At 37.5% G+C, this 16,540-nt stretch overlaps 1 protein-coding gene across 3 annotated transcripts in view; it reads right to left on the bottom strand.

The window, feature by feature from the left end:
• Nucleotides 1-16,540, bottom strand: part of coro6 (coronin 6) — a 46,018-nt gene that overhangs the window by 11,336 nt on the left and 18,142 nt on the right. For all 3 annotated transcript variants that reach the window (XM_017352760.4, NM_200396.1, XM_073934339.1), the window contains 7 exon segments: nt 15,405-15,534; nt 13,462-13,640; nt 11,718-11,837; nt 8,075-8,179; nt 7,857-8,002; nt 2,687-2,744; nt 2,335-2,562 (listed from right to left, as the gene is read on the bottom strand). In XM_017352760.4, the coding sequence (XP_017208249.1) occupies nt 2,335-2,562; nt 2,687-2,744; nt 7,857-8,002; nt 8,075-8,179; nt 11,718-11,837; nt 13,462-13,640; nt 15,405-15,534 (966 nt within the window).

Here is a 16,540-nt window from a genome sequence, read left to right as displayed (position 1 = left end):
GAGAGAGTAGATGGAAAGAGAAGACAGAAAGTGGTAGTAGAGAGAGAGGGGGAAAAGAGACAGCAAGTCAAGGATAGTCTGGATCTGAATAAAAGATGTTTAGCTTGTAGGGATGGGAATCAATTCATATTGTTTTATTGATTGTTTCTAATGACTCTTCTTAGAAATTAAAGGAAGTTCACTCAAAACTCAAAGTTTCCTCACCAATTACTTAAACTCAAGTGGTTGTAAACGTTTATGAATGTTCTGCTTCTGTTAAACAACACTGAATATTCTGAAGAATGTTGGTAAAAAGCAGCAATTGACATTCATAGAAGAAACAAAAATACTGCGGAAGTCAATGACTGTTTTCAGCATCCTTCATTCTATCTTTTCTGTGTGTTCAATGGAAGACAGAAAGTCAAACAGGTTTGGAACAAATGGAGGCGTAAACAGGACAATTTTGATTGTGCCATGGACATAATCCAGGATGACGATGCAAAGATTCATCTGAAAAAGGTTTCATTTCGACCACCATTTGACCTAAATTCAATTGAACATCTTGAGATGCAACGACTCAGGATCAGGTAGTCGAGAGTCTCCCATCAAACAATAAAAGATCTTAAAAAATAAAAGAATGAATTTCTTAATGGAAATAAACTGCGATATTGCATAAGGTCACTGAAACAATGCCATGCTACTGCACCCAACCTGCTCTGAGCTGAGATTGAACCAGTGATTATTTTTATGGGAGTCGGTTGCTCTAATAAGAATACTAAAAACCACAGACTGTAGCATCTGTCGCTAGAGCACCTTTTGAGGTCAGGGGAGTAAGGTTTACCTGCATAGCATTTCGCTAGATGGCCTCCGTTACACTTGCACAGAAACATGTTAATTCCAGTAATAAAGTGCCAACTGTACACTCAAATTTGTTCAATTCTAAAAAATATTATATTTTTTTGACCCTGGAGTCTATATATTTGCTATATTTATAATACAAAGCCTCCAGCACTAACTATTATATATAATAATATATATAAGCCGAATATAAAGAATAAAGGCAGTTTTTATTTTCTTTGAAGCCATTTTAAGGTCAAAATTATTAGCCCCTTTAAGTTTTTTTTTCTGATAGTCTACAGAACAAACCATCATTATATAATAACTTGCCTAATTACCCTAACCTGCCTAATTAACCTAGTTAAGCCTTTAAATGTCACTTTAAGCTGTATAGAAGTGTCTTGAAAAATATCTAGTCAAAAATTATTTACTGTCATCATGGCAGAGATAAAATAAATCAGTTATTAGAAATGAGTTATTAAAACTATTATGATCAGAAACGCGTTGAAAAAAGGGGGGCTAATAATTCTGACTTCAACTATATATATATATATATTTGTACACCATTACACAGTATCGCAAATCTTGATTAATTTTCTATATGCTTAGAATTTGTGATGATGGCTATTACATACAGTATTTGATCCAGTAAATGAGTCAGGAGACCAACTGACTGACTGAGAAAGTAGTGGAGCAATAATTTATTCATAAGAGTCATTTGTAATTTTAAATGATGCATAGATGATGTAATGCAGAGAACTGTACATTTTCAGTAGTTTAATATAGTAATAAAACAAATCATCTTTTGCAGCAATATCACTTTTGTAGCAATATGAGACAATGGCTGCATCCGAAACCGCCTATGACTCAGTGGGTACTGCATTTAAATTTAAACGTATGTATGTGAAAAGTATGAATGGAATTCGGACGTACTACATCCTCCATTTTGACATAGTCACGTGACGTACCTGCGTAATTTACGTCGCTTTACTCCCATACATGAATTCGCTCGCGGGGCATCATGGGATAGCGCAGCGTGCATGGAATGCGCACTCCAGAATCTCGCCGGAAGTAGTAAGTCATCCGGGTACTTCTCGCGTACTGCTCACATACTGATTTTAGCGTACTATATGGTATGGAAGTATGCGGTTTCGGTTCTGTTGAACGCAAAATGAAGATGTTCTAAAGAATGTTGTAGCCATTGACTAGTATCTTTCATAGAACTCAGTGGTTCATGGTTTCCAACATTCCTCAAAGTGGCTTCTTTTGTTGTTTAACTGAAGAGAGAATCTCAAAAATTTTGGATGTGTACATTTTCATTTTTGGGTGAACTATCCATTTACACCATGTGGAAACAGCATTTATCATCTGATTTGCAAAGGGAATTTGTTTTTCAAATAACTGAAAAGGATTCCCAGCCCTATTTGCTTCTACGGAAGTTTTGAAAAAGATGCTGAAGAAACAAAAGCAATGAAGGAGAAATTTGAAGACCGAGAAGAATCCAGATGTTCTACTCACTGGCAAACTGCTTCCGTCTACGGCTGACATGCTTCTGCGTGTGGCAGGTCTGCTGTCTAGAACGTTCTTCTTGGACACCTTCAGCTCTCTGCTTTTGGGAGGAACATATCCATCCCTCATGGACACGAGGATGGGGTCGGCGTCTCGTCCATCCATCCATTCTTCAGGCTCCACAGCTGGATCTGGACCTGCTGTATCTGGGAAAAGATCATCCTGGAAGAGGTCCGACTGCAAGTGTAAAAACAGAGGTACTTTTACTCATATCATCAGCTCTTCTGTTTCTGCTACATGAATTTATTTCTACACAGTACTTCAATATTAAAACAACCTTAATCAATGAGCTTGAGCTCACCTTTCTGGGTACTGTCATCATGATAGGCTCACACTTCCTCTCATGGAGTTTATATAATCTGTTACAGAAAAAAAGACGGTTCGGGAATGCTCAATATGATCATTTAGCTTATTAGACAAAGACATAAAGGGCTAAGTTCAAAGAAATGCAATTGGATTTCATACTGAGATCGTTACTGTAAGAGCCAGTTATGCATAATTCATTTGTGATAATAATTTAGTTAAAAGGGTTAAAACATGATAAAAGTTTAAATTTAAATATAATAAGAATTCATTGTGATCGTATTACCTCTCAATAATGACTTCAAACCACACTGAACTGAGCTAAACTGAACTGAACTTAAACACTAAGAACTGAACTACCCTGATCCAGCTACTATGACCATTTATGTGAAGCTGCTTTGACACAGTCTACATTGTAAAAGCGCTATACAAATAAAGCTGAATTGAATTGAATTGTATTATCTAAAATGCATAATTTAATAATTGATACAATTTTTAAAACAGTTTCTTTGGTATTTTGGCTTCCGACAACAATTCGTCATGAGGTCATTAGTTCATACGTTTAAGTCAGATTGCGCAACACAGTTTTTTGACCGAGCTGATCGAGTCTATTGTAACTTTGTATTTTTGTTTGCATTTATTCAGTAAACCTTTTCTTTAAAATAAGATTCGGTCTTACTCGCGTTTTTGCAAATACTGGTTGTAGAAATAGAAGCTGCAAAAGGTGGTGCGTAAGGATTTGTACGAAAGGTGTGCCATTACAGTTACAAAATACTTTTATTTATATTTTCAAGCATTTAGAAAGGCCTGAAAATATCATCGTCTACGGCCAGTTTAGTTTATTCAATTCACCTATAGCGCATGTCTTTGGATTGTGGGGGAAACCGGGGCACCCGGAGGAAACCCACGCAAACACGAGCATGCAAACTCCACACAGAAATGCCAACTGAGCCAGCCGGGACACTCACCAGCGACCTTCTTGCTGTAAGGCAACAGTGCTAACCATTGAGCCACCGTGTCGTCGCTACATGTTCAATCTACAGTAATACATGAGTATTTAATAACTAAAACAACAATGGTGGACTACAGGTATACAAACGCATACTGTACGCACTATTTTTATTCGAAGTGACATTGTCAACTTCTGACTCAGGATTTCTGCAGGTTTCACCAAGGTAAATTTACAATTTGTAAGACATTTTAAGACCATTATGAATGAATTTTTCGAAGTATACAGGGCTAAATGCTAAGGATTTTTTTTTTATATCCCAGTTGGAAAAGATTTTCACTTGCCCTATCAAAAGATGATAATAAAAAAAATATAGATCAGTGTCCTCAGCAGTAAATGAATGAACTTTTAAACAAATATTACTATAAGGAAAGGAAGTTAATGCTATTTTTAAATAAAATGTTTTATTGAGATGGCTTATTAGTGAATGTATAGGTGTTGGCCAGATTGGGTAGCTACTGTATACATGGACAAAGGAAAATGAAGAATATTTCAGTAAATGTAAGACTTTTTAAGGCCTAAAATGTAGCTTAAATTTAGTTTGAGACATTTTACCCTGTGATCAAGAATGAATAATACAGCTTTTTACATTTTTTAAGTCTTGTTGTTACATTTAAAACACTTTAAAATCCAAAAGGAAAACTTGGCATTTTTAGTGCACTCTTATCATATAAATGTAGACCTGTGGTCACCAAGGCTGTTCATTTAATCAAAAATATGGTACAGTTATGTGTGAGTGTGGTTTCACCATCTAAAATTTGTGATTTCTATTATAATGGATTTTATTTTTCTCCTGCAATGACAAAACAGATTTTACAGCATTATTACTTCAGCCTTCTGTGGTTAATAAATGAGTTATGCTGATTAATATTTAGTTGAAGTGGAGATATTATTTCAGTCTTTTTTTCATGTATTTGTAACATTATGAATGTCTTTACGGTGCCGTCAGATCAGTTTTAAACATCCTGGCTGAGGGGAGGGAATATGAATTTTTTGTAGAATACTTGGTAGAATAAAGTATATAAAGTTTATAAATATATAATATTACTCAAATACATATAGCTACACTGTAAAAAATATACTTAAATTAAGTTTTCCATATATTGTGAATTATGTTTGAATTTTTTATTATTTATGCTTTTAAATTGCATTATGGGATCTTGATCTTTCTTCTGACAACTTATAACCCTAAAAAGTTGGGAAAAGTTACTTTTTATTAACATTTTTAATAGTTTAAAGCTGTGGTGTTCAAACTCAGTCCTGGAGGGCCGGTGTCCTGCATATTTTAGGGTGCTTTCACACCTACACTTTTGTTTCGGAACCTGTCTCGTTTGCCCAGTTAACACAGTTCGTTTGGCATATGTAAAACCACCAATCGCTCTCGGATCCGCGCAAAATCTGACATCGCTTGAATGAGGTGGTCTCGGCTCAACTGAAACGAACCCTGGAGCGGTTCGATTGCAGTGTGAAAGCGATACGATCCGAGCGCGGTTATATTACTGTGTTTTATGGATATGTAATGGGCATACAGCTATATGAAGAGAGAATTATGAGTAGGGCGGAAAGTTTCGCGAGTCTCCGGATGCCCGCAAACGAGTGATAATCTCCCGGTAATCTCGCGTCTCCCTCCCGGTCCTCAAATAGGCTACGTCGCGCACCCTTCTCACCCCGCCCCACTGTATCTCTACTCACTCTTAAGACACGTCGTGTGCACCTTGTCAAACACACCAAACCACCACCTCCCCTGACAGCTGAGCGGGACTCTGCAAAATAAACCCTGACACTCTGACCAATGTGAGGAGAGTTTACTCACACGTGACTTGTTTTAGCTCTTTTGGTCCGATTAGAAACTTTGCAGTGTGAAAGCGAACTGCTCCAAGAGCAAAGTGCAACAATGTCAAATTTGTAATCTCTGTTTCGGAACAACTGAATCAATTCACAGGTGTAAAAGCACCCTTAGTTATAACCCAATTAACCACACCTGAACCAGCTAATCAAGACTTCCAGGCAGGTGTGTTAGAGGAAATTGGAACTTAACTATGCAGGACACCGGCCCTCCAGGACCGAGTTTGGACACCCCTGGTTTAAAGAGATAGATTGTCTGTGTTGATGTTGCACTGTCAGGTCCTGTGTTCCATGTTTTCATCATTCCCCTACAAGGATTTGTTTCCATCATGTGACCCTTTTGTTCTAGTTCCCGCCATTTGTTAATGTTCATTAGTTCCACCTGTGTTCCTCCCCTGTGGTCAATGTCATCATGTCCTTGTGTATTTCTACCCTTTAGTTTAGTTATTCCATTGTTGTATTTCTATAGTCTTTCTACCCCAGTGTTTTCTTTTATTTCCCCTTGTGTTTACCCCATGGTTTCCATCTACACCCTTAAATTCCTCATCCTTATGCTGAAGCAAGAGGAAAGCAGCCTCGAGGACAATACAGGACGATTTTTGTTCCTAGTATCTCAATCCAGCTGGCCGGATGACATGCTCTGAGGGTTTTACAACTCTAAAACCACTTGCAGAGCACTGTCGTCCGAAGATGGCCCTTGAGGCAATCTCGCCACCAATGTGCAGTGGAAACTGGCGAGGAACAGATCATTGTTCAGTCTTTGGCACTCCAAACCCAGTGACCAGCCCATCGCCCATCTGCAGTGATCATGCACCAGAGCCCACCGCAAACGGAGAGCCACCCGTGGTGTGCCATTGAGAGCGACAGAGCGGAACATCACAGAGCAGGAGGAGCTCAACCAACCGTCTGACAAGGTGTGTGAGCCGGCAACAACGCTGAATGTGGTAGTTCTGGTGGACATTGAAGGACGAGCGAGAGCCCCGCCCACCTACCCACCACTGAGGGTGAGCTGTCCCTGGACCCAGAAATGCTGCTAATAGACTTCTGGAGCGAAGCCTTCCGCTGTTCCCAAACAGCCTTTCAGCCTTTTGATCCCAGAGGACGATAGCTAAAGAGTCCTGAGCAGCATCCCACCCTTCTTCACCTTCGCTGATGTCATCACCTACAGCCATTCAGGTAACTTCAGCGCTGCTACAGTCAGCCAGTCCCACAGCTCACCCTCCAGCTCCAATTGAGGAGGTCTCAACGAAGGCCTGCCAACCTGTTTTGCCGACCAGAGGTTGTCGTCCGACTCTTCTCCTCTGCCCTCCGACCCAACGTCTCCACGTTGGCTCTTTCTTCCCTTATCTCCTCTGTGGACCATCAGCCCACCAGCTCCCCTGTCCCTCCAGCTCCGCCTTAGTCAGTCGTTGCCCTGCCTCCACCTCTGGACTCCGCTCCTCTGTCGCTCAGGCTCTGCTGCGGGCTTGCAGACTTCGTCGCTTCGGTCGGATCAGCCATCCGCTTTACCTTGGCTCTCCGGGACCTCGATGCCACTTTCGCCCTATGGCTCTTCACCTCCTCCTTTCCACGTGCTCCAACTCATCTCCTGGCTCCTCCCTCCTAGAGTCTTCCCTGACCACCTCCTCTCACCCTTCTGTTTATTGGTTAGGGCGCTTTTTTAAGGGGGTGGGGTGGGGGGTGGGGAGATGGTGTAATGTCAGGTTGTGTGTTCCATGTTTTTGTCATGTGATCTTCACCCATGTTTTCCTTCTCCATGTGTCTTTGTTTTCATCACGTGACTCTTTTGTTTTAGTTCCTGCCATTTGTTAATGTTTATTAGTTCCACCTGTGTTCCTCCCCTGTGTATCATCAGTGTCATCATGTCCTTGTGTATTTATACCCCTTAGTTTAGTTAGTCCATTGTCCGGTATTCTCTTGGTTATGTCTGTCAACACCCCATGTCATTCCTGAGTCTCCTGCAATCCTTTGCCCAGGCTTGACATGTACATTTTGCTGCCAAAAACCTTGTAATAAGCTGCCAGTACATTTTCTGTTATTTTACAGATTCATTTCTCTGTATATTATTTCTTAATCAATACATTATTTCAAACTACTAACATTCCATATTGCAATTCACAACCATAAATAACTGGAGAACACAGAACTAACTGTTTTACAGTGTACTAAATCTATTTATTTATTAGTGAACTTCTACAAGTTGTCTTTTTGTTATAGCTGTACGTGTAACTGAATCCACATCATATAGCTATACTAGCACAAGGAACTATTGATCAGTATTTGATATTGGCCGGTGTAACCGTGCAGAACTGACCTGGCGATCTCACACTTGCTGACATCCACTCCTCTCTTCGGCATGAAGCCCATTCCTCTCTGGGGCTCCTTGCTGCTGAATGTGCTGATGTAATGCACATACGGAGGCTCTTCTGTGATCTCAAAATACCGAATACTGCTGTCACCCTGTGGAGACAGAGACTACTTTACAGCGCCTGTCTGCGAGTGATAACAAATGAAGACGCAGCCTAGTCATACCTTGCCACTGAGATACACTATATTAGTGTCCGGATCATAAAAAGGCAATAAAACTCCATTACTTGTGTCCAACTCCAGTAATGCAATGGGCTCTTCAAAATTAGTCTGAAATGACAGAATTTACACAATCAGTTATATGTAAGAAAACCAGGGCAGTGAGATTAAATGGATAACATGAGTAAATCTTAAAGCAGCAGTTCAACCCAAACATCCAATTCTGTCATCATTTATTTGTCTTCAGGTGTCAGAAATTCTGCTCATTTTTGAAACATAAAGATGTTAATGAAACCTGAAAGGTTTTGGTCCATATGCTGAGGTCCAGATGAACAAAACGTAATTAAATTAAAGCCATTTTAAGTTGAGTTTATTTAACTATGTAGAGTTGAAGCCAAAATAATTAGCTCTCCTGTGAAATTTCTTATTCTTTTTTTTTTTATATTTCCCAAGTAAAATTCAATGAAGGAAATTTCAGTATTTTTCCTATAACTTTATTTTCTTTAGGATAATGTCTTTTATACAGGGCCGGATTGGGACTCCTTTTCAGCCCTGGAGTTTCAAGCCTTAGACCGGCCCACCTCAGTTCACGACTGACTATATTAAAATAAGGTCATTTCTAATTACACTATCACGTCTTTTTCAAGAAAACAGCTGCTTTAGAACTTCAAATGTTCAACAACCTTACAATTTTATACGTCTTAACAATAAAAAATAAAAAAATTAAATAAAAAAAAACTACTTAGGTGAGGTTAGAACACGGGTCGACAGCATCGTAACGCAACGTGCTGACCACTGGACCACAATGGCAATGTTACGGTTGTGTGGCCGGAATGATAGTTACAGGCTGTATTTTGCTCATGTGGCTGCGAGACAGTGAATAAGAAGAGCGGAGCTGCGGCAAAACAATGAATACACTGCAAAAAATGCTTGTCTTGCTTAGATCTTGTCTTGTTTCTAGTCTAAATATATACAATTTCTTAAATCAAGAAGCATTTTCTAGAAAAGCAAAACATATTGTCTTGTTTTGAGAAATAATATGCCAACATTAAGTGAGTTTTTCCTTAAAACAAGCAAAATAATCTGCCAATGGCGTAAGCAAATTAATCTTGTTTTTTCTTTCGACGTAAGATTATTTTGCTTACCCTATTGGCAGATTATTTTGCTTGTTTTAAGGAAAAACTCACTTAATGTTGGCATATTATTTCTCAAAACAAGACTATGTATTGTTTGTCTGGAAAAGTCTTCTTGATTTAGGAACTTTTAGATATTTGGACTAGAAACAAGACAAAAAATCTAAGTAAGAAAAGCATTTTTTGCAGTGTAAAAAGAGTGAGGCTATGGTCAATTAAATAAATAAATGAAAAAAAAGTGCGACTGCTGGGAGTGCAAGCAGCTAGAAACACCAGCCCTCGCGGCCAAAAAACGGAGAGGCCCACCGGGAATTCTCCCGGTCCTCCCGATAAGCCAATCCGGGTCTGCTTTTATATATTAGCTTGACTGGAATTTTTTTTAAACACATTTTAACCCCTTTTTAGTTATTATGTCGTTGTTGTTGTTGTTTTTTTCCTTGATTGGCAACAGAACAATGTCTAATGTTCAATGTTCAATGCCTAAATAATTTAACTTGCCTTGTTAATCTACTTAAACCTTTAAATTGCACTTTAAGCTGAATACTAGCATCTTGCGAAATAACAAGTAAAACATTATGTAGTCATCATGACAAAGACAAAAGAAAAGAGTTGTTTCAAATTAGTTTTAACAATTGTGTTTAAAAATGTGCAAAATATAGGGCATTTGGGAGATATTGTAAAATGAATGCTCATTGTTACATCAAAATTTGTGTGTGAAGAATGAGGATCAATAAGAACCAGAATCATCCATGTTTATCATATATGATGAGTTCTGTTAATTTATTTGTGACTAAAATTCTAAATGTAAATCTGTTACAAAGCATTCATATCCCTTCACTAACATTGGATTACATTTTTAACAACAATTTCTAAACGAGGATTCTTCTTTCTGCTTCTGTCGAGTACAAATAGATGTAGAATGGCATTGAACACATCAATATAATGAATTTTCAAGCAAAATTTCTGAATTAATTAAATGAACTGCAAAGTTGATCAGCATTAACCATGAAACTAGGGTTCAAACTGACCTGTGAACATCACAAATGTAACAGAAATAAATCAATAGTTAACAAATGTCTAAAGCCAGACTGACCTGGAACATAATACGAGAGTTAAAGCATTATGGATTTGGTTTGATATGAGGTTCAGCAAAAGAAGACTTTATATATATATATATATATATATATATATATATATATATATATATATATATATATATATATATTAGGGATGTAACGGTATTGTAAATACCGTCATACCGCAATATTAATTTTTTTCGATATTACCGTGGTCGCATGACTCGGTAAAACTATAGGTCTTCTGAGAAAATTTGCTCAGGCGAATGAAGCGAACGGGAGGTAGCGGAAACTACAATTCCCATCAGCCCAGGCTTGGCCATCATCCCTTGCGGTCTGTTGTTGCTGCAGATCCAGTAATGGGGAAATGGAGTGTGCTGCAAGAAGCGGGGATAAAAAAGAGCTGTAAATGATCGAACCTAAGCGGGTGTTGTCGCCGCACGCGTACTGAATAGCGGTGTTGTCGCGCGCGTTCTGATCAGCTGTGTTGTCGCGCGCGCGTACTGAATAGCGGTGTTGTCGTGCGCGTAATGTAAAGCGAGGAGGGGGGGGTTGAGCGCGCATATTCAAGAGCGGTGTTGTCGCGCGCCTACTGAAGGGCGAGGGAGGATGTGTCGCGTCGTGGGGGCACTTTTGATCATTTTGGAAGGGCACTTTCTATCCAAGACTAAAACGGGCATGTGCACTGCACAGGTTGAGCCCTACGTGTGCACGTGCCTGCAAGTTGGGGAATACGACTAATAACAGTCATGGGGGCTGCAGAAACACAGCACACTGTTCAGATTGATGCAGACATTGACTTGTACCGCAAAGAGACCTCTATCTTACTTATGGCTTGTCCCCTCAAGTGGTGGAAAGACAATGCACAACGTTACCCACTGCTGTCAACCTGGGCCAAGTCATATCTCTCTGTCCCAGAAACCTCAGTCCCAAATGAGAGGGTTTTTTTTCTGTTGCAGGGGACATTGTAAATACCCAGAGATACCAGCTTTTACCAGATTATATTTATATGATAATTTTCCTTTAAACCCATCTCTATCTAAGTGAGTGAGTGATTAAATGTTGAATGTGATGAGTTTTCAACACTACTAAATTGAAACTTAATTTTTTTACATGGTTTAATAATTTTTTTGAAGTTCCTGTTTCAAAGCTTACAGATAGATGGCTAATTTGTATGTCATTTACACTTTTGGCACTTTTTTGGAGTATTTTCATAAGTTTGGTTTTTTTCCTGTAAATGATTCAATAAATACCGTACCGTGACATTCATACCGAGGTATTACCGTACCGTGAAATTCTGATACCGTTACATCCCTAATATATATATATATATATATATATATATATATATATATATATATATATATATATATATATATATATATTTTTTTTTTTTTTTTTTTTTTTTTGTGAGATACAATTTTAATTTTGTAGCATTACCGGATCCCACAGTCCAAGCTCCCTCTGGCTCATCCTGGTGAAGCCTGTGGTGAAAATATTACCCTCTCGAGTAAAAATGGCTCTCATCGGCCTGATGCCCTCATGTGGAGACAGTCTCTCCTGCAGGAGGAAAAAACCTTCACTTCAACCTGTTAATCTTTTAAGAAATTCTCCACTTTTTATTTCTATTATTTATTTTGCATTATCACATAAAAAAAATGCTTAATGAAAACGCCGAGATGAGCATAAATTTGGAAAAACTAAATAAGTAGAATAAACTTTATCTAATAACAGAAAGTGCACATATTCAAAAGATACATATTTGGACCCAAAGAGTCCACAGAAAGGTGCATATTAATGCCCAAATGTACCTAAAAAGTCCCTTTAAGGTATGACTATGAACTATTCAGGTACAAATATGTACCTTTTGAAAAGGTACTGCCCCAGTGACAGCTCCTGCACCTTTATTTCTGAGAGTGCATAAACTATGATGGTACATTTATTGAATAAATTCCAGCATGCACATCAAAAAATCATGTAATTTTGTTTTAACAGATCATTTGATGACAAAATAACTTAAAGTTTTTTTTTATAACTTTAAACAGAGCTAAACCCAATTTTTGAATCCATTCTGCTGATCTCTGGGTCTGGCAGGAGCACTTTTAGCTTAGCATAGCAAAGATCAGAATTAAATTAGACCATTAGGTTCTCATTCAAAGCAAATTCCAAGAGTTTTGATAATTTTCCAATTTAAAGTTAAATATTCCTTCTGTAGTTACATCATGATTGTGCTCGTCTGAATACTTGATGGAACTACAGAAAGGTCAAGCTAGGAAACGTTTTAGAGCAAGATGCTAATGGTCTAATCTGATTCAATGTTTTATGCTAAACTACTGTTGGAGAAAAGGAATTTAATTTTATTGATTTTGTGTCTTTATTTTTTATTAGAAAAAGGTTTAGACTAACAACAGATTATTCAATCTTTCTTATTGTTTTACAACACATCTTGACCAGACACACTTACTTTATTTTACCGTGCTGGATACTTTTTTAAGGAACATGCTGACAAGTGGAAAAATCAGAATAAGAATAAGTGTGGGGGCCTTTGTTTAATAAAAAGTCTAGACATGTCACAAGTTGTCATGATGCTTGTAGAAGTTGTGAAATACATTAAAGATGCACGTAATTGTTCAGTTCTGGTATGCAGAGAAAGGTTGCAGAAAGAGGAAGTATGTCTAGGGGTTACAAAGAGCCAAAGAACTGCAGAATGACTGATAAGTGACGTTAAACCAAAACTCCACCTTTTAAGATCAGTTCTGTATTTATGCTGGAGTCAGGAAATGTATGTGAGTTGCAAACCTCTTGAATGTAATTCTTGTATTGCATTGAGGTAACGTAACCCAGAGCTCTGTCATCGAGTTATTCATTTGTTTCTAATAAATTACTAATATTTTTGGCATTGAAGAAAACACTCTCCAGACCTTTTCTTACTGAACACGCGTGGAATTGGTGTGATATACCAACACTACGTTAAAAATGCTCTAGCCAGACCTGGAAACAGTCAGAATGAATAAAACAATAGTCAAATCAACTGTTTAATTCCAGATGACTTGTAAAATAAGTCTATTTCCAAATAAAAGTGGTGTTTAACTTTTTCAAGCGATAATGTTAATGTTCATTTGAATCTGTCTGGTCTGCGTGTACTAAAAGCCCTATGGATTTCTCCTTTCTATGTAACACCTACCGCCACCACTTCATTTTTCCTGGGGTCACAGACTCGCAGGCGACGGTCCTTGCAGGTGGTGCAGAACAGACTGCCGTTGTAGTTCCAGCCAACGCTGTAGATCAGATCCGGATGGTCATCCATGGTGATCAAGGCCTCTCCAGTGCCCACGTTCCAGATGATAATCAGATTATCACTGCCTGAGACACAAGCGCACTGCATGATGGAGGGACGATTTTCAGCTGCTTCTCATTTATTTCCAGTAACATAAAATGATTTGTACACTATACCTAGCGCTGGGCAATATGATACAAAAATCTCATATAAATTTTCTCAAATCATCACGACAATATATATGTTCAATCAGTTATTATTGATCCCATGGAAAGGTCTATTTCTTTTTGACGTTTTTAAAGTCTATGATTCACTATGTACTCATTCATTTGATTATTTTTCACATTTTAGTTTAAGAATGACAATAAATATGAATGAAATTCAAAGCATTTGTTCAAAAGTAATAATTGGAGCCCAACATTAAATATTGCTGAATAAATTGCAACATGCAAACATCATTTTCTTTCCCTGTTATTCATGTTTCTGCCTGCATCCAGCTGTATTTTGTGACACCATGAAATAAAAGATCATATGAAACAAAATCAGATAAAATGATAAAAATATAACAATAATATGAAACAATATTTGTTTATTTAATTCATATGATACATACATATATATATATATATATATATATATATATATATATATATATATATATATATATATATATATATATATATATATATATATAYAYATATATATATATATATATATATATAYACATATATATATATATATATATATATATATATATATACATATATATATATATATATATATATATACACATATATATATATATATATATATATATATATATATATATACATATATATATATACACATATATATATATATATACATATATATATATATATATATATATATATATATGACTTAACTTTTCCAAACCGTGGTTTACCTTAAAAACGGTTGTTGTCCCGTGCCTAATGCTGATTTGCTCAATTATTTAAGTTCCCATGAAATTAAAATAAAGTTTTTAGATGTTAGCATCAGTATGCTAGTCTTAAGGATTTCTATATGCTAGTTGCTCCAAAAACAGTTACAAAACTAACATTAATAACATAGAGTAGTTATAAACATTCACAGCTTGCTGTTTGTCACTTCCGCCTAAATGGATCATCAATCATTTTGACATCACCTCATACATCAGTTTCTCCTTAAATCTCCTGACCAATCATATGCTCTCTTGTATCCAACATTCCCCGCCCCTTCAAGACACTTTTAACAACATTTCATTCGATGCACCTCAACCATTGACTTCAAAACACTCTCAGTTTTGATAAAAACTAACAAAGTCACACATCGAATAAAAAAATGCACATTTCAAAGCACTTCAGGGGACCATTAGTTAATGTTAAAGGCATTTTTTCCTGCTTCATAGTTAATACATTCAATAGGTTTTACTTTTACTCTTGAAAGAAATGTGCACATCCTTGCTGAATACAAATAAAGAACGTTTCTGTATTGGTTTCCACAAAAATATGAAGTAGCTCAACAATTTTCAACACTGGTAGTAATAATAAAAGTTGTTTCTTGAGGAGAAGATCATCTAATTAAAATGATTGCTGAAGGACTGTGACACAGAAAAAAAAATCTAAAAAATCATTACATTTAAATCTACTGTACATGCAGTATGAAAACAGTTCCATTTTACACTTTGTACTGTATTGTTGATCAAATAAATGCAGATTTATTCGATGAGCAGAGGCTTCTTTTAAAAATATTAGAAACTCTTTCTGTTCCCAAACTATAGACCAGTAGTGTATGTGCAGCATCTGTTCAGTGTAGGATGTTGGCAGTCATGCGCACTGATAATACTTCACCTGCAGTGAGGAGTATGTTGCGGGCAGTGGGGTGCCATTTGATGATTCCCACTCGTTTGGAGTGACCTTCCAGCACCACTATAGGCTCACTGATAGGGCGAGAGGGTGTGTGGTCAGGGATCTGCCATACCTGAGTAAACATGATTGCATTAGAGCGATGGTTATATAACTAGAGGAACTCAAGGCCCCAATAAACACAGAGAAAAGTTTGTTGTTTAGGTGTACCAAGATGTTTATGTTGATGTCATTAGGATATATAAGTGATTCCAATGCCCCCAAGGCTTCCCGTGGTCTCCTTCCGGTGAGACATGCATGGAACACCTCCCGAGGTAGGCGTCCAGGAGGCATCCGAGACAGATGCCCAAGCCATCTCAGCTGACTTCTCTCGATGTGGAGGAGCAGCGACTCTACTCCGAGCTCCTTCCGGCTGACAGACTATCTATAAGGGTGCGCCCTGCCACCCTGCAAAGGAAGCTCATTTCGGCTGCTTGTATCCGAGATCTTGTTTTTTCAGTCATGACCCAAAGCTCATGACCATACAGTATGTGAGAAAAGGAAAGTAGACTGACTGGTAAATCGAGAGCTTTGCCTTTTCAGCTCAGCTTCTGATTTGATCTATTGTAATCACTCATAATAATCAGATTTTTTGCCAATTTTCTACTGCAAACATATAAAAACTACATTTTGGTTAGTAATATGCATTAACAAGAAGTTCATTTAGAAAGTTTAAAGGTGATTTTCTCAGTATTGAAATGTTTTGGGATCCTCGGATGCCTGCCAAATCTTGTCCTGTCCTAGCAAACAGTATGTTGTGGGAGCGTTGCTTTGGTATTCGGCGAGCGCAGCAGCAATGCCAGAGCAGATGACAGCTGCAGTTAACCTTCTCTAACAGCAGTGCATACAGCGCATGCCATTCACATTTGTAATGTAATGTAATCAAATAGCATTCATACGTTTTTATACATACTGGCAGATTTAATAAATAGCTGTCGTTTTTAGTTGAACTATCCTTTTAAGAAAAACAACAACCAATAAAATTGCTGCATTCGAGACTATTCTGGCATTTGTGAGGCCCTTTCCAATGTGCTATTATTCTATTGTTTTTCAATGCAAACATACACTTGTCGGATTTGTGA

The sequence above is a fragment of the Danio rerio genome, chromosome 21, assembly GCF_049306965.1.
Source record: "Danio rerio strain Tuebingen ecotype United States chromosome 21, GRCz12tu, whole genome shotgun sequence".
Lineage (NCBI taxonomy): Eukaryota > Metazoa > Chordata > Actinopteri > Cypriniformes > Danionidae > Danio > Danio rerio.
The sequence above is the reverse complement of the archived record's forward strand: the minus strand, read 5'-3'. Positions and strand labels throughout refer to the sequence as shown.